General features: G+C 57.1%; 1 protein-coding gene across 1 annotated transcript in view; it reads right to left on the bottom strand.

Moving 5' to 3' along the window:
• LOC122545413 (uncharacterized) overlaps positions 1-20,809 on the bottom strand; it is a gene marked incomplete at its 3' end in the record, with an annotated part of 150,929 nt that extends 130,120 nt beyond the window's left edge. The window contains exon 1 of the mRNA XM_087985754.1: positions 19,727-20,809. Coding sequence (XP_087841880.1) covers positions 19,727-19,958 — 232 coding nt within the window. The remainder of the gene's footprint in view (positions 1-19,726) is intronic.
• Positions 20,810-25,279: the final 4,470 nt, after the last annotated feature.

The following is a 25,279-nucleotide window of genomic DNA, read 5'->3' on the forward strand; positions in this document are numbered from 1 at the left end:
CGTTATATCCCTCTCCCCGTTCCCTCCCTATCCCTCTCCGTTATATCCCTCTCCCCGTTCCCTCCCTATCCCTCCCCGTTATATCCCTCTCCCCGTTCCCTCCCTATCCCTCTCCGTTATATCCCTCTCCCCATTCCCTCCCTATCCCTCCCCGTTATAGTCCTCTCCTCGTTCCCTCCCTATCCCTCCCCGTTATATCCCTCTCCCCATTCCCTCCCTATCCCTCTCCGTTATATCCCTCTCCCCGTTCCCTCCCTATCCCTCTCCGTTATATCCCTCTCCCCGTTCCCTCCCTATCCCTCCCCGTTATATTCCTCTCCCCATTCCCTCCCTATCCCTCCCCGTTATATCCCTCTCCCCGTTCCCTCCCTATCCCTCCCCGTTATATTCCTCTCCTCGTTCCCTCCCTATCCCTCCCCGTTATATCCCTCTCCCCATTCCCTCCCTTACCCTCTCTGTTATATCCCTCTCCCCGTTCCCTCCCTATCCCTCTCCGTTATATCCCTCTCCCCGTTCCCTCCCTATCCCTCTCCGTTATATCCCTCTCCTCGTCCCCTCCCTATCCCTCTCCCCGTTCCCTCCCTATCCCTCTCCGTTATATCCCTCTCCCAGTTCCCTCCCTATCCCTCTCCCCGTTCCCTCCCTATCACTCTCCGTTATATCCCTCTCCCCGTCCCCTCCCTATCCCGCTCCCCGTTCCCTCCCCATCCCTCTCCGTGAAATCCCTCTCCCCGTTCCCTCCCTATCCCTCTCCGTTATATCCCTCTGCTCTTTCCCTCCCTATCCCTCTCCGTTAAATCCCTCTCCCCTTTCCCTCCCTATCCCTCTGCGTTATATCCCTCTCCCCTTTCCCTTCCGATCCCTCCATATCCCTCTCAGTTATATCCCTCTCCCCTTTCCCACCCTATCCCTCACCCCATTCCCTCCCTATCCCTCTCCCCATTCCCTCCCTATCCCTCCCCGTTCCCTCCCTATCCCTCTCTGTTATATCCCTCCCTATCCCTCTCTGTTAAATCCCTCTCCCCGTTCCCACCCTATCCCTCTCCGTTATATCCCTCTCCCCGTTCCCTACCTATCCCTCTCCGTTATATCTCTCTCCCCGTTCCCTCCCTGTCCCTCTCCGTTATATCCCTCCCTATCCCTCTCCGTTATATCCTTCTCCCCGTTCCCTCCCTATCCCTCTCCGTTACATCCCTCTCCCCGTTCCCTCCCGATCCCTCTCCGTTATATCCCTCTCCCCATTCCCTCCCTATCCCTCTCCGTTATATCCCTCTTCCTGTTCCCTCCCTAACCCTCTCCGTTATATCTCTCTCCCCATTCCCTCCCTATCCCTCTCCGTTATAAACCCCTCTCCGTTCCCACCCTATCCCTCTCCGTTATATCCCTCTCCCCGTTCCCTCCCTATCCCTCTCTGTTATATCCCTCTCCCCGTTCCCTCCCTATCCCTCTCCGTTATATCCCTCTCCCTATTCCCTCCCTATCCCTCTCCATTATATCCCTCTCCCCGTTCCCTCCCTATCCCTCTCCGTTATATCCCTCTCCCCGTTCCCTCCCTATCCCTCTCCGTTATATCCCTCTCCCCGTTCCCTCCCTACCCCTCTCCGTTATATCCCTCCCTATCCCACTCCGTTATATCCCTCTCCCCGTCCCCTCCCTAACCCTCTCCGTTATATCCCTCTCCCCATTCCCTCCCTATCCCTCTCTGTTAAATCCCTCTCAGCATTCCCTCCCTATCCCTCTCCCCGTTCCCTCCCTATCCCTCTCCGTAATATCCCTCTCCCTGTTCCCTCCCTATCCCTCTCCCCGTTCCCTCCCTATCCCACTCTGTTATATCCCTCTCCCCGTTCCCTCCCTATCCCTCTCTGTTATATCCCACTCCCCGTTCCCTCCCTATCCCTCTCCGTTATATCCCTCTCCCCGTTCCGTCCCTATCCCACTCCCCATTCCCTCACTATCCCTCTCCCCTTTCCCTCCCTATCCCTCTCCGTTATATCCCTCTCCCCATTCCCTCCCTATCGCTCCCCGTTATATCCCTCTCCCCGTTCCCTCCCTGTCCCTCCCCGTTATATCCCTCTCCCCGTTCCCTCCCTGTCCCTCTCCGTTATATCCCTCTCCTCGTTCCCTCCCTGTCCCTCCCCGTTATATCCCTCTCCCCGTTCCCTCCCTATCGCTCCCCGTTATATCCCCCTCCCCGTTTCCTCCCTGTCCCTCTCCGTTATATCCCTCTCCCGTTCCCTCCCTATCCCTCACCGTTATATCCCACTCCCCGTTCCCTCCCTATTCCTCCCCGTTATATCCCCCTCCCCGTTCCCTCCCTATCCCTCCCCTTTCTAACCCTCTCCCCGTTCCCTCCCGATCCCTCTCCATTATATCCCTCTCCCCGCTCCCTCCCTGTCCCTCCCAATCCCTCTCCGTTATAAACCCCTCTCCGTTCCCACCCGATCCCTCTCCGTTATATCCCTCTCCCCGTTCCCTCCCTATCCCTCTCCGTTATATCCCCCTCCCCGTTCCCTCCCTATCCCTCTCCGTTATATCCCTCTCCCCGTTCCCTCCCTATCCCTCTCCGTTATAACCCTCTCCCCGTTCCAACCCTATCCCTCTCCATTATATCCCCCTCCCCGTTCCCTCCCTATCTCTCCGTTATATCCCTCTCCCCATTCCCTCCCTATCCCTCTCCGTTATATCCCTCTCCCCTTTCCCTCCCTATCCCTCTCCATTGTATCCCTCTCCCCAATCCCTCCCTATCCCTCTCAGTTATATCCCTCTCCCCGTTCCCTCCCTATCCCTCTCCGTTATATCCCTCTCCCCATTCCCTCCCTATCCCTCTCCATTATATCCCTCTCCCCGTTCCAACCCTATCCCTCTCCATTATATCCCTCTCCCCGTTCCCTCCCTATCTCTCCGTTATATCCCTCCCCCCTTTCCCTCCCTATCCCTCTCCATTATAGCCCTCTCCCTAATCCCTCCCTATCCCTCTCCCCATTCCCTCCCTATCCCTCTCTGTTATATCCCTCTCCCCATTCCCTCCCTATCCCTCCCCGTTATATCCCCCTCCCCGTTCCCTCCCTAACCCTCTCCCCATTCCCTCCCTATCCCTCTCCGTTACATCCCTCTCCCCATTCCCTCCCTATCCCTCTCCCCGTTCCCTCCCTATCCCTCTCCCCATTCCCTCCCTATCCCTCCCCGTTATAGCCCCCTCCCCGTTCCCTCCCTATCTCTCCGTTATATCCCTCCCCCCTTTCCTTCCCTATCCCTCTCCATTATATCCCTCTCCCCAATCCCTCCCTATCCCTCTCCGTTATATCCCTCCCCCTTCCCTCCCTATTCCCCTCCCCGTTCCCTCCCTATCCCTCTCCGTTATATCCCTCTCCCCGTTCCCTCCCTATCCCTCTCCGTTATATCCCTCCCCCTTCCCTCCCTATCCCTTTCTGTTATATCCCCCTCCCCGTTCCCTCCCTATCCCTCTCCATTATATCCCTCTCCCCAATCCCTCCCTATCCCTCCCCGTTATATCCCCCCTCCCCGTTCCCTCCCTATCTCTCCGTTATATCCCTCCCCCCTTTCCCTCCCTATCCCTCTCCCCGTTCCCTCCCTATCCCTCTCCCCATTCCCTCCCTATCCCTCTCCCCGTTCCCTCCCCGTTATATCCCTCTCCCCGTTCCCTCCCTATCCCTCTCCGTTATATCCCTCTCCCTGTTCCCTCCCTTACCCTCTCCGTTATATCCCTCTCCCCGTTCCCTCCCTATCCCTCTCCGTTATATCCCTCTCCCCGTTCCCTCCCTATCCCTCTCCGTTATATCCCTCTCCCCGTTCCCTCCCTATCCCTCCCCGTTATATCCCTCTCCCCGTTCCCTCCCTATCCCTCTCCCTGTTCCCTCCCTATCCCTCTCCGTTATATCCCTCTCCCCGTTCCCTTCCTATCCTTCTCCATTAAATCCCTCTCCCCGTTCCCTCCCTATCCCTCTCCGTTATATCCCTCCCTATCCCTCCCTATCCCTCTCCGTTATATCCCTCTCCCCGTTCCCTCCCTATCCCTCTCCGTTAAATCCCTCTCCCCGTTCACTCCCTATCCCTCTCCGTTAAATCCGTCTCCCCTTTCACTCCCTATCCCTCTCCATTATATCCCTCTCCCCTTTCCCTCCCTATCCCTCACCCCGTTCCCTCCCTATCCCTCTCCCCATTCCCTCCCTATCCCTCTCCCCGTTCCCTCCCTCTCCCTCTCCATTAAATCCCTCTCGCCGTTCCCTCCCTATCCCTCTCCGTTATATCCCTCTCCCCATTCCCTCCCTATCCCTCTCCGTTATATCCCTCTCCCCGTTCCCTCCATATCCCTCTCCGTTATATCCCTCTCCACATTCCATCCCTCTCCCTCTCCATTAAATCCCTCTCCCCATTCCCTCCCTATCCCTCTCCGTTATATCCCTCTCCCCGTTCCTTCCCTATCCCTCCCCGTTATAACCCTCTCCCCGTTCCCTCCATATCCCTCTCCGTTAAATCCCTCTCCCCGTTCCCTCCCTATCCCTCTCCCCGTTATATCCCTCTCCCCATTCCCTCCCTATCTCTCCCCGTTAAATCCCTCTCCCCATTCCCTCCCTATCCCTCTCCCCGTTCCCTCCCTATCTCTCCCCGTTAAATCCCTCTCCCCGTTCCCTCCCTATCCCTCTCCGTTATATCCCTCTCCCCGTTCCCTCCCTATCCCTCCCCGTTATATCCCTCTCCCCGTTCCCTCCCTATCCCTCTCCGTTATATCCCTCTCCCCGTTCCCTCCCTATCCCTCTCCGTTATATCCCTCTCCCCGTTCCCTCCCTATCCCTCTCCCCGTTCCCTCCCTATCCCTCTCCGTTATATCCCTCTCCCCGTTCCCTCCCTATCCCTCTCCGTTATATCCCTCTCCCCGATCCCTCCATATCCCTCTCCGTTATATCCCCCTCCCAGTTCCCTCCCTATCCCTCTCCCCGTTCCCTCCCTATCCCTCCCCATTATATCCCTCTCCACGTTCCCTCCATATCCCTCTCCGTTATATCCCTCGCCCTGTTCCCTCCCTATCCCCCTCTCCGTTCCCTCCCTATCCCTCCCCATTATATCCCTCTCCACGTTCCCTCCATATCCCTCTCCGTTATATCCCTCGCCCTGTTCCCTCCCTATCCCCCTCTCCGTTCCCTCCCTATCCCTCTCCGTTATATCCCTCTTCCCATTCCCTCCCTATCCCTCTCCGTTATAACACCCTCTCCGTTCCCTCCCTATCCCTCTCCGTTATATCCCTCTCCCCGTTCCCTCCCTATCCCTCTCCGTTATATCCCTCACCCTGTTCCCTCCCTAACCCTCTCCGTTATATCCCTCTCCCCGTTCCCTCCCTATCCCTCTCCGTTATATCCCTCTCCCCGTTCCCTCCCTATCCCTCTCCGTTATATCCCTCTCCCCGTTCCCTCCCTATCCCTCTCCCCGTTCCCTCCCTATCCCTCTCCGTTATATCCCCCTCCGCGTTCCCTCCCTATCCCTCTCCGTTATATCCCTCTCCCCGTTCCCTCCATATCCCTCTCCCCGTTCCCTCCCTTTCCCTCTCCGTTATATCCCCCTCCGCGTTCCCTCCCTATCCCTCTCCGTTATATCCCTCTCCCCGTTCCCTCCCTATCCCTCTCCCCGTTCCCTCCCTATCCCTCTCCGTTATATCCCCCTCCGCGTTCCCTCCCTATCCCTCTCCGTTATATCCCTCACCCTGTTCCCTCCCTAACCCTCTCCGTTATATCCCTCTCCCCGTTCCCTCCCTATCCCTCTCCGTTATATCCCTCTCCCCGTTCCCTCCCTATCCCTCTCCGTTATATCCCTCTCCCCGTTCCCTCCCTATCCCTCTCCGTTATATCCCTCTCCCCGTTCCCTCCCTATCCCTCTCCCCGTTCCCTCCCTATCCCTCTCCGTTATATCCCCCTCCGCGTTCCCTCCCTATCCCTCTCCGTTATATCCCTCACCCTGTTCCCTCCCTAACCCTCTCCGTTATATCCCTCTCCCCGTTCCCTCCCTATCCCTCTCCGTTATATCCCTCTCCCCGTTCCCTCCCTATCCCTCTCCGTTATATCCCTCTCCCCGTTCCCTCCCTATCCCTCTCCCCGTTCCCTCCCTATCCCTCTCCGTTATATCCCCCTCCGCGTTCCCTCCCTATCCCTCTCCGTTATATCCCTCTCCCCGTTCCCTCCCTATCCCTCTCCCCGTTCCCTCCCTATCCCTCTCCGTTATATCCCCCTCCGCGTTCCCTCCCTATCCCTCTCCGTTATATCCCTCTCCCCGTTCCCTCCCTATCCCTCTCCCTGTTCCCTCCCTATCCCTCTCCGTTATATCCCCCTCCGCGTTCCCTCCCTATCCCTCTCCGTTATATCCCTCTCCCCGTTCCCTCCCTATCCCTCTCCGTTATATCCCTCTCCCCGTTCCCTCCCTATCCATCTCCCCGTTCCCTCCCTATCCCTCTCCCCGTTCCCTCCCTATCCCTCTCCCCGTTCCCTCCCTATCCCTCTCCATTATATCCCTCTCCACCATTCCCTCCCTATCCCTCTCCCCATTCCCTCCCTATCCCTCTCCGTTATATCCCTCTCCCCGTTCCCTCCCTATCCCTCTCCCCGTTCCCTCCCTATCCCTCTCTGTTATATCCCCCTCCGCGTTCCCTCCCTATCCCTCTCCGTTATATCCCTCTCCCCGTTCCCTCCCTATCCCTCTCCCCGTTCCCTCCCTATCCCTCTCAGTTATATCCCTCTCCCCGTTCCCTCCCTATCCCTCTCCGTTATATCCCTCTCCCCGTTCCCTCCCTATCCATCTCCCCGTTCCCTCCCTATCCCTCTCCCGTTCCCTCCCTATCCCTCTCCCCATTCCCTCCCTATCCCTCTCCGTTATATCCCTCTCCACCATTCCCTCCCTATCCCTCTCCCCATTCCCTCCCTATCCCTCTCCGTTATATCCCTCTCCCCGTTCCCTCCCTATCCCTCTCCCCGTTCCCTCCCTATCCCTCTCCGTTATATCCCTCTCCCCGTTCCCTCCCTATCCCTCTCCGTTATATCCCTCTCCCCGTTCCCTCCCTATCCATCTCCCCGTTCCCTCCCTATCCCTCTCCCCGTTCCCTCCCTATCCCTCTCCCCGTTCCCTCCCTATCCCTCTCCCCATTCCCTCCCTAACCCTCTCCGTTATATCCCTCTCCCCGTTCCCTCCCTATCCCTCTCCGTTATATCCCCCTCCCCGTTCCCTCCCTAACCCTCTCCGTTATATCCCTCTCCCCATTCCCTCCCTATCCCTCTCCATTAAATCCCTCTCCCCGTTCCCTCCGTATCCCTCTCCATTATATCCCTCTCCCCGTTCCCTCCCTAACCCTCTCCGTTATATCCCTCTCCCCGTTCCCTCACTATTCCTCAACATTATATCCCTCTCCCCGTTCCCTCACTATTCCTCAACATTATATCCCTCTCCCCGTTCCCTCCCTATCCCTCTCCGTTATATCCCTCTCCCCGTTCCCTCACTATTCCTCAACATTATATCCCTCTCCCCCTTCCCTCCCTATCCCACTCCGTTATATCCCTCTCCCCATTCCCTCCCTATCCTTCTCCATTAAATCCCTCTCCCCGTTCCCTCCCTATCCCTCTCTGTTATATCCCTCCCTATCCCTCCATATCCCTCTCCGTTATATCCCTCTCCCCGTTCCCTCCCTATCCCTCTCCGTTATATCCCTCTCCCCGTTCCCTCCCTATCCCTCTCCGTTAAATCCCTCTCCCCGTTCCCTCCCTATCCCTCTCCGTTAAATCCGTCTCCCCTTTCACTCCCTATCCCTCTCCATTATATCCCTCACCCCATTCCCTCCCTATCCCTCACCCCGTTCCCTCCCTATCCCTCTCCCCATTCCCTCCCTATCCCTCTCCCCGTTCCCTCCCTATCCCTCTCCGTTATATCCCTCCCTATCCCTCCATATCCCTCTCCGTTATATCCCTCTCCCCGTTCCCTCCCTATCCCTCTCCGTTATATCCCTCTCCCTGTTCCCTCCCGAACCCTCTCCGTTATATCCCTCTCCCCGTTCCCTCCCTATTCCTCTCCGTTATATCCCTCTCCCCGTTCCCTCCGTATCCCTCTCCGTTATATCCCTCTCCCCGTTCCCTCACTATTCCTCAACATTATATCCCTCTCCCTGTTCCCTCCCTAACCCTCTCCATTATATCCCTCTCCCCGTTTCCTCCCTATCCCTCTCCATTAAATCCCTCTCCCCGTTCCCTCCGTATCCCTCTCCATTATATCCCTCTCCCCGTTCCCTCCCTAACCCTCTCCGTTATATCCCTCTCCCCGTTCCCTCACTATTCCTCAACATTATATCCCTCTCCCCGTTCCCTCCCTAACCCTCTCCGTTATATCTCTCTCCCCGTTCCCTCCCTATCCCTCTCCCCGTTCCCTCACTATTCCTCAACATTATATCCCTCTCCCCGTTCCCTCCCTATCGCACTCCGTTATATCCCTCTCCCCGTTCCCTCCCTATCCTTCTCCATTAAATCCCTCTCCCCGTTCCCTCCCTATCCCTCTCCGTTATATCCCTCCCTATCCCTCCCTATCCCTCTCCGTTATATCCCTCTCCCCGTTCCCTCCCTATCCCTCTCCGTTAAATCCCTCTCCCCGTTCACTCCCTATCCCTCTCCGTTAAATCCGTCTCCCCTTTCACTCCCTATCCCTCTCCATTATATCCCTCTCCCCTTTCCCTCCCTATCCCTCACCCCGTTCCCTCCCTATCCCTCTCCCCATTCCCTCCCTATCCCTCTCCCCGTTCCCTCCCTATCCCTCTCCGTTTAATCCCTCTCCCCTTTCCCTCCCTATCCCTCTCCGTTATATCCCTCTCCCCTTTCCCTTCCTATCCCTCTCCGTTATATCCCTCTCCCCTTTCCCTCCCTATCCCTCCCTATCCCTCTCAGTTATATCCCTCTCCGTTACATCCCTTTCCCCGTTCCCTCCCTATCCCTCTCCGTTATATCCCTCTCCCTGTTCCCTGCCGAACCCTCTCCGTTATATCCCTCTCCCCGTTCCCTCCCTATTCCTCTCCGTTATATCCCTCTCCCCGTTCCCTCCGTATCCCTCTCCGTTATATCCCTCTCCCTGTTCCCTCCCTAACCCTCTCCGTTATATCCCTCTCACCGTTCCCTCACTATTCCTCAACATTATATCCCTCTCCCTGTTCCCTCCCTAACCCTCTCCATTATATCCCTCTCCCCGTTTCCTCCCTATCCCTCTCCATTAAATCCCTCTCCCCGTTCCCTCCGTATCCCTCACCATTAAATCCCTCTCCCCGTTCCCTCCCTATCCCTCTCCATTATATCCCTCACCCCGTTTCCTCCCTATCCCTCTCCATTAAATCCCTCTCCCCGTTCCCTCCGTATCCCTCTCCATTATATCCCTCTCCCCGTTCCCTCCCTAACCCTCTCCGTTATATCCCTCTCCCCGTTCCCTCCCTAACCCTCTCCGTTATATCCCTCTCCCCGTTCCCTCACTATTCCTCAACATTATATCCCTCTCCCCGTTCCCTCCCTATCCTTCTCCATTAAATCCCTCTCCCCGTTCCCTCCCTATCCCTCTCCGTTATATCCCTCCCTATCCCTCCCTATCCCTCTCCGTTATATCCCTCTCCCCGTTCCCTCCCTATCCCTCTCCGTTAAATCCCTCTCCCCGTTCACTCCCTATCCCTCTCCGTTAAATCCGTCTCCCCTTTCACTCCCTATCCCTCTCCATTATATCCCTCTCCCCTTTCCCTCCCTATCCCTCACCCCGTTCCCTCCCTATCCCTCTCCCCATTCCCTCCCTATCCCTCTCCCCGTTCCCTCCCTCTCCCTCTCCATTAAATCCCTCTCGCCGTTCCCTCCCTATCCCTCTCCGTTATATCCCTCTCCCCATTCCCTCCCTATCCCTCTCCGTTATATCCCTCTCCCCGTTCCCTCCATATCCCTCTCCGTTATATCCCTCTCCCCGTTCCCTCCCTCTCCCTCTCCATTAAATCCCTCTCCCCATTCCCTCCCTATCCCTCTCCGTTATATCCCTCTCCCCGTTCCTTCCCTATCCCTCCCCGTTATAACCATCTCCCCGTTCCCTCCATATCCCTCTCCGTTAAATCCCTCTCCCCGTTCCCTCCCTATCCCTCTCCCCGTTATATCCCTCTCCCCATTCCCTCCCTATCTCTCCCCGTTAAATCCCTCTCCCCATTCCCTCCCTATCCCTCTCCCCGTTCCCTCCCTATCTCTCCCCGTTAAATCCCTCTCCCCGTTCCCTCCCTATCCCTCTCCGTTATATCCCTCTCCCCGTTCCCTCCCTATCCCTCCCCGTTATATCCCTCTCCCCGTTCCCTCCCTATCCCTCTCCGTTATATCCCTCTCCCCGTTCCCTCCCTATCCCTCTCCGTTATATCCCTCTCCCCGTTCCCTCCCTATCCCTCTCCGTTATATCCCTCTCCCCGTTCCCTCCCTATCCCTCTCCGTTATATCCCTCTCCCCGATCCCTCCATATCCCTCTCCGTTATATCCCCCTCCCAGTTCCCTCCCTATCCCTCTCCCCGTTCCCTCCCTATCCCTCCCCATTATATCCCTCTCCACGTTCCCTCCATATCCCTCTCCGTTATATCCCTCGCCCTGTTCCCTCCCTATCCCCCTCTCCGTTCCCTCCCTATCCCTCCCCATTATATCCCTCTCCACGTTCCCTCCATATCCCTCTCCGTTATATCCCTCGCCCTGTTCCCTCCCTATCCCCCTCTCCGTTCCCTCCCTATCCCTCTCCGTTATATCCCTCTTCCCATTCCCTCCCTATCCCTCTCCGTTATAACACCCTCTCCGTTCCCTCCCTATCCCTCTCCGTTATATCCCTCTCCCCGTTCCCTCCCTATCCCTCTCCGTTATATCCCTCACCCTGTTCCCTCCCTAACCCTCTCCGTTATATCCCTCTCCCCGTTCCCTCTCTATCCCTCTCCGTTATATCCCTCTCCCCGTTCCCTCCCTATCCCTCTCCGTTATATCCCTCTCCCCGTTCCCTCCCTATCCCTCTCCCCGTTCCCTCCCTATCCCTCTCCGTTATATCCCCCTCCGCGTTCCCTCCCTATCCTTCTCCGTTATATCCCTCGCCCCGTTCCCTCCCTATCCCTCTCCCCGTTCCCTCCCTATCCCTCTCCGTTATATCCCCCTCCGCGTTCCCTCCCTATCCCTCTCCGTTATATCCCTCTCCCCGTTCCCTCCCTATCCCTCTCCCCGTTCCCTCCCTATCCCTCTCCGTTTTCTCCCCCTCCGCGTTCCCTTCCTATCCCTCTCCGTTATATCCCTCTCCCCGTTCCCTCCCTATCCCTCTCCGTTATATCCCTCTCCCCGTTCCCTCCCTATCCATCTCCCCGTTCCCTCCCTATCCCTCTCCCCGTTCCCTCCCTATCCCTCTCCCCGCTCCCTCCCTATCCCTCTCCATTATATCCCTCTCCACCATTCCCTCCCTATCCCTCTCCCCATTCCCTCCCTATCCCTCTCCGTTATATCCCTCTCCCCGTTCCCTCCCTATCCCTCTCCCCGTTCCCTCCCTATCCCTCTCCGTTATATCCCCCTCCGCGTTCCCTCCCTATCCCTCTCCGTTATATCCCTCTCCCCGTTCCCTCCCTATCCCTCTCCCCGTTCCCTCCCTATCCCTCTCCGTTATATCCCTCTCCCCGTTCCCTCCCTATCCCTCTCCGTTATATCCCTCTCCCCGTTCCCTCCCTATCCATCTCCCCGTTCCCTCCCTATCCCTCTCCCCGTTCCCTCCCTATCCCTCTCCCCGTTCCCTCCCTATCCCTCTCCATTATATCCCTCTCCACCATTCCCTCCCTATCCCTCTCCCCATTCCCTCCCTATCCCTCTCCGTTATATCCCTCTCCCCGTTCCCTCCCTATCCCTCTCCCCATTCCCTCCCTATCCCTCTCCGTTATATCCCTCTCCCCGTTCCCTCCCTATCCCTCTCCCCGTTCCCTCCCTATCCCTCTCCGTTATATCCCCCTCCGCGTTCCCTCCCTATCCCTCTCCGTTATATCCCTCTCCCCGTTCCCTCCCTATCCCTCTCCCCGTTCCCTCCCTATCCCTCTCCCCGTTCCCTCCCTATCCCTCTCCGTTATATCCCCCTCCGCGTTCCCTCCCTATCCCTCTCCGTTATATCCCTCTCCCCGTTCCCTCACTATTCCTCAACATTATATCCCTCTCCCCCTTCCCTCCCTATCCCACTCCGTTATATCCCTCTCCCCGTTCCCTCCCTATCCTTCTCCATTAAATCCCTCTCCCCGTTCCCTCCCTATCCCTCTCCGTTATATCCCTCCCTATCCCTCCATATCCCTCTCCGTTATATCCCTCTCCCCGTTCCCTCCCTATCCCACTCCGTTATATCCCTCTCCCCGTTCCCTCCCTATCCCTCTCCGTTAAATCCCTCTCCCCGTTCCCTCCCTATCCCTCTCCGTTAAATCCGTCTCCCCTTTCACTCCCTATCCCTCTCCATTATATCCCTCTCCCCATTCCCTCCCTATCCCTCACCCCGTTCCCTCCCTATCCCTCTCCCCATTCCCTCCCTATCCCTCTCCCCGTTCCCTCCCTATCCCTCTCCCCGTTATATCCCTCTCCCCGTACCCTCCCCGTTATATCCCTCCCCCCGTTCCCTCCCTATCCCTCTCCGTTATATCCCTCTCCCCTTTCCCTCCCTATCCCTCACCCCGTTCCCACCCTATCCCTCTCCCCATTCCCTCCCTATCACTCTCCCCGTTCCCTCCCTATCCCTCTCCGTTATATCCCTCTCCCCGTTCCCTCCCTATCCCTCTCCGTTATATCCCTCTCTCCGTTCCCTCCATATCCCTCTCCGTTATATCCCTCTCCCCGTTCCCTCCCTATCCCTCTCCATTAAATCCCTCTCGCCGTTCCCTCCCTATCCCTCTCCGTTATATCCCTCTCGCCGTTCCTTCCCTATCCCTCTCCGTTAAATCCCTCTCCCATTTCCCTCCCTATCCCTCTCCGTTAAATCCCTCTCCCCGTTCCCTCCCTATCCCTCTCCGTTTAATCCCTCTCCAATTTCCCTCCCTATCCCTCTCCGTTATATCCCTCTCCCCTTTCCCTCCCTATCCCTCCCTATCCCTCTCAGTTATATCCCTCTCCGTTACATCCCTTTCCCCGTTCCCTCCCTATCCCTCTCCGTTATATCCCTCTCCCTGTTCCCTCCCGAACCCTCTCCGTTATATCCCTCTCCCCGTTCCCTCCCTATTCCTCTCCGTTATATCCCTCTCCCCGTTCCCTCCGTATCCCTCTCCGTTATATCCCTCTCCCCGTTCCCTCACTATTCCTCAACATTATATCCCTCTCCCTGTTCCCTTCCTAACCCTCTCCATTATATCCCTCTCCCCGTTTCCTCCCTATCCCTCTCCATTAAATCCCTCTCCCCGTTCCCTCCGTATCCCTCTCCATTATATCCCTCTCCCCGTTCCCTCCCTAACCCTCTCCGTTATATCCCTCTCCCCGTTCCCTCACTATTCCTCAACATTATATCCCTCTCCCCGTTCCCTCCCTAACCCTCTCCCCGTTCCCTCACTATTCCTCAACATTATATCCCTCTCCCCGTTCCCTCCCTATCGCACTCCGTTATATCCCTCTCCCCGTTCCCTCCCTATCCTTCTCCATTAAATCCCTCTCCCCGTTCCCTCCCTATCCCTCTCCGTTATATCCCTCCCTATCCCTCCCTATCCCTCTCCGTTATATCCCTCTCCCCGTTCCCTCCCTATCCCTCTCCGTTAAATCCCTCTCCCCGTTCACTCCCTATCCCTCTCCGTTAAATCCGTCTCCCCTTTCACTCCCTATCCCTCTCCATTATATCCCTCTCCCCTTTCCCTCCCTATCCCTCACCCCGTTCCCTCCCTATCCCTCTCCCCATTCCCTCCCTATCCCTCTCCCCGTTCCCTCCCTATCCCTCTCCGTTTAATCCCTCTCCCCTTTCCCTCCCTATCCCTCTCCGTTATATCCCTCTCCCCTTTCCCTTCCTATCCCTCTCCGTTATATCCCTCTCCCCTTTCCCTCCATATCCCTCCCTATCCCTCTCAGTTATATCCCTCTCCGTTACATCCCTTTCCCCGTTCCCTCCCTATCCCTCTCCGTTATATCCCTCTCCCTGTTCCCTCCCGAACCCTCTCCGTTATATCCCTCTCCCCGTTCCCTCCCTATTCCTCTCCGTTATATCCCTCTCCCCGTTCCCTCCGTATCCCTCTCCGTTATATCCCTCTCCCTGTTCCCTCCCTAACCCTCTCCGTTATATCCCTCTCCCCGTTTCCTCCCTATCCCTCTCCATTAAATCCCTCTCCCCGTTCCCTCCGTATCCCTCACCATTAAATCCCTCTCCCCGTTCCCTCCCTATCCCTCTCCATTATATCCCTCTCCCCGTTTCCTCCCTATCCCTCTCCATTAAATCCCTCTCCCCGTTCCCTCCGTATCCCTCTCCATTATATCCCTCTCCCCGTTCCCTCCCTATCCCTCTCCGTTATATCCCTCTCCCTGTTCCCTCCCTAACCTTCTCCGTTATATCCCTCTCCCCGTTCCCTCACTATTCCTCAACATTATATCCCTCTCCCCGTTCCCTCCCTAACCCTCTCCGTTATATCCCTCTCCCCGTTCCCTCACTATTCCTCAACATTATATCCCTCTCCCCGTTCCCTCCCTATCCTTCTCCATTAAATCCCTCTCCCCTTTCCCTCCCTATCCCTCACCCCGTTCCCTCCCTATCCCTCTCCCCATTCCCTCCCTATCCCTCTCCCCGTTCCCTCCCTCTCCCTCTCCATTAAATCCCTCTCGCCGTTCCCTCCCTATCCCTCTCCGTTATATCCCTCTCCCCATTCCCTCCCTATCCCTCTCCGTTATATCCCTCTCCCCGTTCCCTCCATATCCCTCTCCGTTATATCCCTCTCCCCGTTCCCTCCCTCTCCCTCTCCATTAAATCCCTCTCCCCATTCCCTCCCTATCCCTCTCCGTTATATCCCTCTCCCCGTTCCTTCCCTATCCCTCCCCGTTATAACCCTCTCCCCGTTCCCTCCATATCCCTCTCCGTTAAATCCCTCTCCCCGTTCCCTCCCTATCCCTCTCCCCGTTATATCCCTCTCCCCATTCCCTCCCTATCTCTCCCCGTTAAATCCCTTTCCCCATTCCCTCCCTATCCCTCTCCCCGTTCCCTCCCTATCTCTCCCCGTTAAATCCCTCACCCGTTCCCTCCCTATCCCTCTCCGTTATATCCCTCTCCCCGTTCCCTCCCTATCCTCCCCGTTATATCCCTCTCCCCGTTCCCTCCCTATCCCTCTCCGTTATATCCCTCTCCCCGTTCCCTCCCTATCCCTCTCCGTTATATCCCTCTCCCCGTTCGCTCCCTATCCCTCTCCGTTATATCCCTCTCCCGATCCCTCCATATCCCTGTCCGTTATATCCCCCTCCCAGTTCCCTCCCTATCCCTCTCCCCGTTCCCTCCCTATCCCTCCCCATTATATCTCTCTCCACGTTCCCTCCATATCCCTCTCCGTTATATCCCTCGCCCTGTTCCCTCCCTATCCCTCTCCCCGTTCCCTCCCTATCCCTCCCCATTATATCTCTCTCCACGTTCCCTCCATATCCCTCTCCGTTATATCCCTCACCCTGTTCCCTCCCTATCCCCCTCTCCGTTCCCTCCCTATCCCTCCCCATTATATCCCTCTCCACGTTCCCTCCATATCCCTCTCCGTTATATCCCTCGCCCTGTTCCCTCCCTATCCCCCTCTCCGTTCCCTCCCTATCCCTCTCCGTTATATCCCTCTTCCATTCCCTCCCTATCCCTCTCCGTTATAACACCCTCTCCATTCCCTCCCTATCCCTCTCCGTTATATCCCTCTCCCCGTTCCCTCCCTATCCCTCTCCGTTATATCCCTCACCCTGTTCCCTCCCTAACCCTCTCCGTTATATCCCTCTCCCCGTTCCCTCCCTATCCCTCTCCGTTATATCCCTCTCCCCGTTCCCTCCCTATCCCTCTCCGTTATATCCCTCTCCCCGTTCCCTCCCTATCCCTCTCCCCGTTCCCTCCCTATCCCTCTCCGTTATATCCCCCTCCGCGTTCCCTCCCTATCCCTCTCCGTTATATCCCTCTCCCCGTTCCCTCCCTATCCCTCTCCCCGTTCCCTCCCTATCCCTCTCCGTTATATCCCCCTCCGCGTTCCCTCCCTATCCCTCTCCGTTATATCCCTCTCCCCGTTCCCTCCCTATCCCTCTCCGTTATATCCCTCTCCCCGTTCCCTCCCTGTCCATCTCCCCGTTCCCTCCCTATGCCTCTCCCCGTTCCCTCCCTATCCCTCTCCCCGTTCCCTCCCTATCCCTCTCCATTATATCCCTCTCCACCATTCCCTCCCTATCCCTCTCCCCATTCCCTCCCTATCCCTCTCCGTTATATCCCTCTCCCCGTTCCCTCCCTATCCATCTCCCCGTTCCCTCCCTATCCCTCTCCCCGTTCCCTCCCTATCCCTCTCCCCATTCCCTCCCTAACCCTCTCCATTATATCCCCCTCCCCGTTCCCTCCCTATCCCTCTCCATTATATCCCCCTCCCCGTTCCCTCCCTAACCCTCTCCGTTATATCCCTCTCCCCGATCCCTCCCTATCCCTCTCCCCGTTCCCTCCCTATCCCTCTCCGTTATATCCCTCTCCCCATTCCCTCCCTATCCCTCTCCATTATATCCCTCTCCCCATTCCCTCCCTTACCCTCTCCGTTATATCCCCCTCCCCGTTCCCTCCCTATCCCTCTCCGTTATATCCCTCTCCCCGTTCCCTCCCTATCCCTCTCCGTTATATCCCTCTCCCCGTTCCCTCCCTATCCCTCTCCGTTATATCCCTCTCCCCGTTCCCTCCCTATCCCACTCCGTTATATCCCTCTCCCCGTTCCCTCCCTATCCCTCTCCCCGTTCCCTCCCTATCCCTCTCCGTTATATCCCTCTCCCCATTCCCTCCCTATCCCTCTCCGTTATATCCCCCTCCCTGTTCCCTCCCTATCCCTCTCCCCGTTCCCTCCCTATCCCTCCCCGTTATATCCCTCTCCCCGTTCCCTCCCTATCCCTCTCCATTATATCCCTCTCCCCGTTCCCTCCCTAACCCTCCCCGTTATATCCCTCTCCCCGTTCCCTCCCTATCCCTCTCCGTTATATCCCCCTCCCCTGTTCCTTCCCTATCCCTCTCCGTTATATCCCTCCCCCCGTTCCCTCCCTATCCCTCTCCCCGTTCGCTCCCTATCCCTCTCCCATTATATCCCTCTCCCCATTCCCTCACTATCCCTCTCCATTATATCCCTCTCCCCGTTCCCTCCCTATCCCTCTCCATTATATCCCTCTCCCCATTCCCTCACTATCCCTCCCCGTTATATCCCCCTCCCCGTTCCCTCCCTATCCCTCTCCGTTATATCCCTCTCCCCGTTCCCTCCCTTCCCTCTCCGTTATATCCCTCTCCCCGGTCCCTCCCTATCCCTCTCCCCGTTCCCTCCCTTCCCTCTCCGTTATATCCCCCTCCCCATTCCCTCCCTATCCCTCTCCGTTATATCCCTCTCCCCGTTCCCTCCCTTCCCTCTCCGTTATATCCCTCTCCCCGGTCCCTCCCTATCCCTCTCCCCGTTCCCTCCCTATCCCTCTCCGTTATATCCCTCTCCCCGGTCCCTCCCTTCCCTCTCCGTTATATCCCCCTCCCCGTTCCCTCCCTATCCCTCTCCGTTATATCCCTCTCCCCGGTCCCTCCCTATCCCTCTCCGTTATATCCCTCTCCCCGGTCCCTCCCTATCCCTCTCCGTTATATCCCTCTCCCCGTTCCCTCCCTATCCCTCTCCGTTATATCCCTCTCCCCGTTCCCTCCCTATCCCTCTCCGTTATATCCCTCTCCCCGTTACCTCCCTATCCCTCTCCGTTAAATCCTTCTCCCCATTCCCTCCCTATCCCTCTCCGTTATATCCCTCTCCCCGTTCCCTCCCTTCCCTCTCCGTTATATCCCTCTCCCCGGTCCCTCCCTATCCCTCTCCCCGTTCCCTCCCTTCCCTCTCCGTTATATCCCCCTCCCCGTTCCCTCCCTATCCCTCTCCGTTATATCCCTCTCCCCGTTCCCTCCCTTCCCTCTCCGTTATATCCCTCTCCCCGGTCCCTCCCTATCCCTCTCCCCGTTCCCTCCCTATCCCTCTCCGTTATATCCCTCTCCCCGGTCCCTCCCTTCCCTGTCCGTTATATCCCTCTCCCCGTTCCCTCCCTTCCCTCTCCGTTATATCCCCCTCCCCGTTCCCTCCCTATCCCTCTCCGTTATATCCCTCTCCCCGGTCCCTCCCTATCCCTCTCCGTTATATCCCTCTCCCCGGTCCCTCCCTATCCCTCTCCGTTATATCCCTCTCCCCGTTCCCTCCCTATCCCTCTCCGTTATATCCCTCTCCCCGTTCCCTCCCTATCCCTCTCCGTTATATCCCTCTCCCCGTTACCTCCCTATCCCTCTCCGTTAAATCCCTCTCCCCATTCCCTCCCTATCCCTCTCCGTTATATCCCTCTCCCCGTTCCCTCCCTATCCCTCCCCGTTATATCCTACGCTCCGGGCGGGAGCAGGAGACGGGGCTTGCTGCAGACTGGGCATGTGGGAGACAGAGGGGGACCCAGCAATTGTTCAGGGATTCCCACTGACAGGATGACGCAGTGACCTGTGACCTGTTTCGGGATCTCAATCATTCCCTGCATTTAGTAATGGTTCAGTTATTGGGATATAAGGCCATTCAGCCCCTCCTCCTCCTCCAGCCTGTTACACAGGAACAGGAGGCCATTCAGCCCCTCCTCCCTCCTCCAGCCTGTTACACAGGAACAGGAGGCCGTTCAGCCCCTCCTCCTCCTCCAGCCTGTTACAGAGGGACAGGAGGCCATTCAGCCCCCTCCCTCCTCCAGCCTGTTACACAGGAACAGGAGGCCATTCAGCCCCTACCCCTCCTCCAGCCTGTTACACAGGAACAGGAGGCCATTCAGCCCCCTCCCTCCTCCAGCCTGTTACACAGGAATAGGAGGCCATTCAGCCCCTCCTCCTCCAGTCTGTTACACAGGAACAGGAGGCCATTCAGCCCCCCCCCTCCTCCAGCCTGTTACACAGGAACAGGAGGCCATTCAGCCCCTCCTCCTCCAGTCTGTTACACCGGAACAGGAGGCCATTCAGCCCCCTCCCTCCTCCAGCCTGTTACACAGGAACAGGAGGCCATTCAGCCCCTCCTCCTCCAGTCTGTTACACAGGAACAGGAGGCCATTCAGCCCCTCCTCCTCCAGCCTGTTACACAGGAACAGGAGGCCATTTAGCCCCTCCTCCTCCAGCCTGTTACACAGGAACAGGAGGCCATTCAGCCCCCTCCCTCCACCAGCCTGTTACACGGGAACAGGAGGCCATTCAGCCCCCTCCTCCTCCAGCCTGTTACACAGGATCAGGAGGCCATTCAGCCCCCTCCCTCCTCCAGCCTGTTACACAGGAACAGGAGGCCATTCAGCCCCTCCTCCTCCAGCCTGTTACACAGGGACAGGAGGCCATTCAGCCCCTCCTCCTCCAGTCTGTTACACAGGAACAGGAGGCCATTCAGCCCCCTCCCTCCTCCAGCCTGTTACACAGAAACAGGAGGCCATTTGGCCCCTCTCCCAGAGTTGCCCGTGTCCCCCGAATCGAGATGCCAAATCGCTGAAGGGGTTGGATGCTGTTGGCCTACCTTCGTCTGGTCGGGGTCTGGGCGTGACCCCCAGGGTCTCCCTCAGCCGTCCGGGACGCAGGATGCCTCTTTCCGGAAGCTTCCGGGTCGGGCCCGGGGCAGGGAGTCGTACCGGGACCCCAGGGCTCAGTGGCGCCCCCCATCTGACCAGGCGCTGCTGTGTAACTGCCGTCTGGCATTGGACTAGGTCCCAGAGGCAGTAGGCCAACACGGAGAGTAGGCCCCAGGTCATGGCCCTCTTCGCTAGGCCCGCCCACCCTCCCCGAGAATGGCCCCCTTGGCTCACCCCAACCTTCCTGCTCTCAGCGTCCCGTCCAGAACCCCAGCCCTGCTCCTCAGGCCTACCAACTGCCCCGTCTGTGTTCCTCACTCTCTAACTGATCTGCCTTTCTCTCTCTCTCACACTATCTTCCACTCACTTATCTCTCTCTCTCTCTCGCCCTTCACCCTCTCTCTTTCCACCTCACTACCTAGCGCTGTCTGTCGCTCTCTTCTGTCTCTCTCCCTCTTTCCTCAGTTTCTCGCTCTCTCTCTCTTTCCTCAGTTTCTCTCCCTCTCTTTCCTCAGTTTCTCTCTCTCTCTCTCCTCAGTTTCTTTCTCTCTCCCCAGTTTCTCTCCCTCTCTCTCCTCAGTTTCTCCCTCTCTCTCCCCAGTTTCTCTCTCTCTTTCCACAGTTTCTCTCTCTCTCTTTCCTCAGTTTCTCTCTCTCTCTCTCCTCAGTTTTTCTCTCTCTCTCTCTCACTCTTCCCTCAGTTTCGCTTTTCCCTTCCCTCAGTTCCTTCTGTCTTTCTCTCCCTCCCTATTTCACCCTGTCTCATTCACTGTCTCCCTTCCTCTCTCTCTCTCTTCCCTGAGTCTCTCCTCCCTCACTTTTCTGTACTGGATTTTCACAACTTTGGTTCTATTTTTTCCCACTCTGTTGTCTCTCTCTCTCTGTGTCTCTCTCTCTCTGTCACTTGTTCTATTGCTGTCTCTCTGTTTCCTCTCTCTCTCTCTCTCTCTCCCTCTCTCTCTGTCTCTCCTGCTCACACCCTATTGTCCTGTTCTCTCTCTGTCACTAGATGGATTTCCCCCACCTCTGTCTGTCCCTCCCTCCCCCTATATCCCAATGTCTCCCTCTCCCTATCTGCTTCCCTCTCTCTCTCTCTCACACACACACCTAATCTCTCCGTCTCCCTCCTCCCTCTCACTATCTCTATCAGTCTCTCCACTCCTGTACTCCCTCCTGCCCTGTCACTATCTCTCTACCTCTCCTTCTCGCTCTCTCTCACTATCACCTCTATTTCTCCCCCTCTCCCACTATTTCACTCTCTCTCTCCCACACTATTTCACTCCCTCCCTCACTATTTCACTCCTTCTCTCTCCCTCACTATTTCACTCCCTCCCTCACTATTTCACTCCTCTCTCCCTCACTATTTCACTCTCTCTCCCTCACTATTTCACTCCCTCCCTCACTATTTCACTCCCTCACTCACTATTTCACACTCCCTCCCTCACTATTTCACTCCCTCACTCACTATTTCACACTCTCTCCCTCACTATTTCACTCCCTCACCCTCACTATTTCACTCCCTCCCTCACTATTTCACTCCCTCACTCACTATTTCACACTCACTATTTCACACTCTCTCCCTCACTATTTCACTCCCTCCCTCACTATTTCACTCCCTCACTCACTAGTTCACACTCTCTCCCTCACTATTTCTCACTCACTATTTCACACTCTCTCCCTCACTATTTCACTCCCTCACTCACTATTTCACACTCTCTCCCTCACTATTTCACTCCCTCACTCACTAGTTCACACTCTCTCCCTCACTATTTCTCACTCACTATTTCACACTCTCTCCCTCACTATTTCACTCCCTCACTCACTATTTCACACTCTCTCCCTCACTATTTCACTCCCTCACTCACTATTTCACACTCTCTCCCTCACTATTTCACACCCTCCCTCACTATTACACTCTCTCTCTTTCCCTCACTATTTCACTCCCTCACTCACTATTTCACACTCTCTCCCTCACTATTTCACTCCCTCACTCACTATTTCACACTCTCTCCCTCACTATTTCACTCCCTCACTCACTATTTCACACTCTCTCCCTCACTATTACACTCTCTCTCTTTCCCTCACTATTTCACACCCTCTCTCTCCCTCCCCTCACTATGTCACTCTCTCCCTCCTCACTAGTTCTCTCTCTCTCTCTCTCACACTGTCTCTGTGTCCTTTCCGCGTTCGGTACGCCCACCCCTCCCGTCTCTCTTTACCCTTGGAGACACCCCTCACCGCCTACCCACTCCCCCCACCGACCCCCCCCACCTCCCAGAGGAACCGGGGCAGTGTCCCCTCGAGGGAGCTGACCTGGGGCAAGTACCTTCGCCCCTCCAGTTGCCCGCCCCGTCCTCCTGGCAGACGGCAAAAACGGGACACCACGAGGAGACCTGCAACTTTCTGAAGAGAGGAGGGCGAAATAATTAAACTAAAAACGACGCTCTGGCGAGGCTGAACGAGGATCGTCGTGGGAGAAGGAGTCAGGGGGTGGTGGTTGGGGGGGGGGGGGAGGAGGTAGGGTAGGCGGGGGAAGCAAAAAGTCTGCAACAAAGTGGCGTTTGTGAGGGAGATCCTGTGCTGCCTGCACGGCATCGCCAATGGCAACACTGAGGCCTGGGCACTAGGCCGCGATGAATGGGCCCATTGTGCTCCGGAAGCTTCCGCTCGCCCAGGTACCATGAAAGGCGACCTTGAAGGCCCCGGGAGTGCAGGTCTGGGGAACAATGTCCCCCATTCACGGGGCCTCCCAGGGGGACAGAGGCCCTGGGGGAAAGGGGTAGGCCCGTGTCAGCCTGAGGTAGGCCTCAGGCTCAACCAGGCCGAAGGAGAGGTGGTACCCGATCGGGCGGGGGTGGGGGGGGTGCGCCGATGGTTTTCCGACGTTGAGACGGAGGGGGAGCGGGAATTGACCGCGGGTGAGGTGACGTCAGCTCCCTACCGCTCTCGAGTTTCAGATATGGGGTTCGGCTGTGCTCTGACCGTGTGGAGGAGGAGGAGGGAGTCCTCAAAATCAGAATGGGGCCTCCCCACTCTGTGTTTCTGTGTGATAAGCTGGAGGAGGAGGGGCTGAATGGCCTCCTGTTCCTTTGTAACAGGCTGGAGGGGTAGGGGCTGAATGGCCTCCTGTTCCTTTGTAACAGGCTGGAGGGGTAGGGGCTGAATGGCCTCCTGTTCCTGTGTAACAGGCTGGAGGAGGAGGGGCTGAATGGCCTCCTGTTCCTGTGTAACAGGCTGGAGGAGGAGGGGGCTGAATGGCCTCCTGTTCCTGTGTAACAGGCTGGCGGAGGGGCTGAATGGCCTCCTGTTGTGTTGGCTGGGTGTGCGATTGCGATGATGAGATTAGCGCGATGGAATTGGTGATGGCAGGCGATGAGAAAGTGGCAGGGGCTACAGCATCTTGGAACCTTGAGTTCAAACCCCACTCCAGCCCCTGGTCAAAATTAAACCCAATACAATCGGGGACCAAGGGCTACTCTCAGGGAGTGGTGACCATCCCAACCATCGTCAATCGTTTGTAAAAACCAGTAAGGTTCATCAAAGCAGCCCCATGACCCCTCCTCCCTCCATCGACACGCTAAGCCTGACCTTTAACACTTCCTGCCTCCATCCCTGATGCACAGTAGCAGATGGGCTCACTGGGAATGCCCGGCTGGGCTCCAACACTCCCTCCCTCCCACGCCCGAGGTCGCTGGGCTCATTAGGAATGCCCGGCTGAGCTCCAACACTCCCTCCCTCCCACGCCCGAGGTCGCTGGGCTCATTAGGAATGCCCGGCTGAGCTCCAACACTCCCTCCCTCCCACGCCCGAGGTCGCTGGGCTCATTAGGAATGCCCGGCTGAGCTCCAACACTCCTTCCCTCCAGCATGCACTGCAGCGACTCTCCTCCGACAGTAACTTCACAAACCTGCCACCTCTTACTCAGATGTACGAGGGGGCAGCAGACGTGGGGTGGGGGTGGGGTTTGGGAAGAACAACACATTGCAAATTCCCCTCCAAGAACCCCCTCCCCCCACCATCCCAAGTGGGAACGATATAGGTGGTTAATTCAGTGTTACTGGAGACAGAATCCTGGACCCCTCTCCCTAATGATGCACTGCGTCGCTACGCCACAAGGGGAGGGGTAACTGCGGTGGTTGAACAAAGCAGGGCAAACCTCATCTTAACTGGGAGGGGGGGTAATTAGGGATGGGTAAGGAATATGGGAGCAGCCGGTGATGCCCACATCCTTTGAATGAACTTTTTTAGGAACTTAGGGATGGACAAATTAACTGACTTTACCAGAAGGGGAATCCCAGATGGAACATTCTGAACGGTTTTGGGGCCCCGTATCCAAGCAGAGATAGACCGGGCATTGGAGGTGGTCCAGTGAAGGTTCACTCGACCGATCCCGGGGATGGAGGGACCCTCTCACGGGGAGAGGGTGAGTAGTGTTGGGGCCTGTACCCCTTGGGGGTTTAGAGGAACAAGAGGCGACGTTATTGAAGCAGACGAGGGGGACACAGCGGGGGGTTATATTCCAGGCCGAGGGGTTTAATCAGGAAGGGGGAATCGAGGGGTTATATTCCAGGCCGAGGGGTTTAATCAGGAAGGGGGAATCGAGGGGTTATATTCCAGGCTGAGGGGTTTAATCAGGAAGGGGGAATCGAGGGGTTATATTCCAGGCCGAGGGGTTTAATCAGGAAGGGGGAATCGAGGGGTTATATTCCAGGCCGAGGGGTTTAATCAGGAAGGGGGAATCGAGGGGTTATATTCCAGGCCGAGGGGTTTAATCAGGAAGGGGGAATCGAGGGGTTATATTCCAGGCCGAGGGGTTTAATCAGGAAGGGGGAATCGAGGGGTTATATTCCAGGCCGAGGGGTTTAATCAGGAAGGGGGAATCGAGGGGTTATATTCCAGGCCGAGGGGTTTAATCAGGAAGGGGGAATCGAGGGGTTATATTCCAGGCCGAGGGGTTTAATCAGGAAGGGGGAATCGAGGGGTTATATTCCAGCCCGAGGGGTTTAACCAGGAAGGGGGAATGGAGGGGTTATATTCCAGGCCGAGGGGTTTAATCAGGAAGGGGAATCGAGGGGTTATATTCCAGGTTGAGGGGGTGTCAGGGGGAGAGGTTGAGGGAGTGTCAGGGGGAGAGGTTGAGGGAGTGTCAGGGGGAGAGGTTGAGGGAGTGTCAGGGGGAGTGGTTGAGGGAGTGTCAGGGGGAGAGGTTGAGGGGGAGTCAGGGGGAGAGGGTGAGGGAGTGTCAGGGGGAGAGGTTGAGGGGGTGTCGGGGGGAGAGGTTGAGGGAGTGTCAGGGGGAGAGGTTGGGGGAGTGTCAGGGGGAGAGGTTGAGGGAGTGTCAGGGGGAGAGGTTGAGGGAGTGTCAGGGGGAGAGGTTGAGGGAGTGTCAGGGGGAGAGGTTGAGGGAGTGTCGGGGGGAGAGGTTGAGGGAGTGTCAGGGGGAGAGGTTGGGGGAGTGTCAGGGGGAGAGGTTGAGGGAGTGTCAGGGGGAGAGGTTGAGG

Source organism: Chiloscyllium plagiosum, unplaced genomic scaffold, assembly GCF_037043375.1.
Source record: "Chiloscyllium plagiosum isolate Xiang-an unplaced genomic scaffold, Cpla_swu_hap1 HiC_scaffold_219, whole genome shotgun sequence".
Lineage (NCBI taxonomy): Eukaryota > Metazoa > Chordata > Chondrichthyes > Orectolobiformes > Hemiscylliidae > Chiloscyllium > Chiloscyllium plagiosum.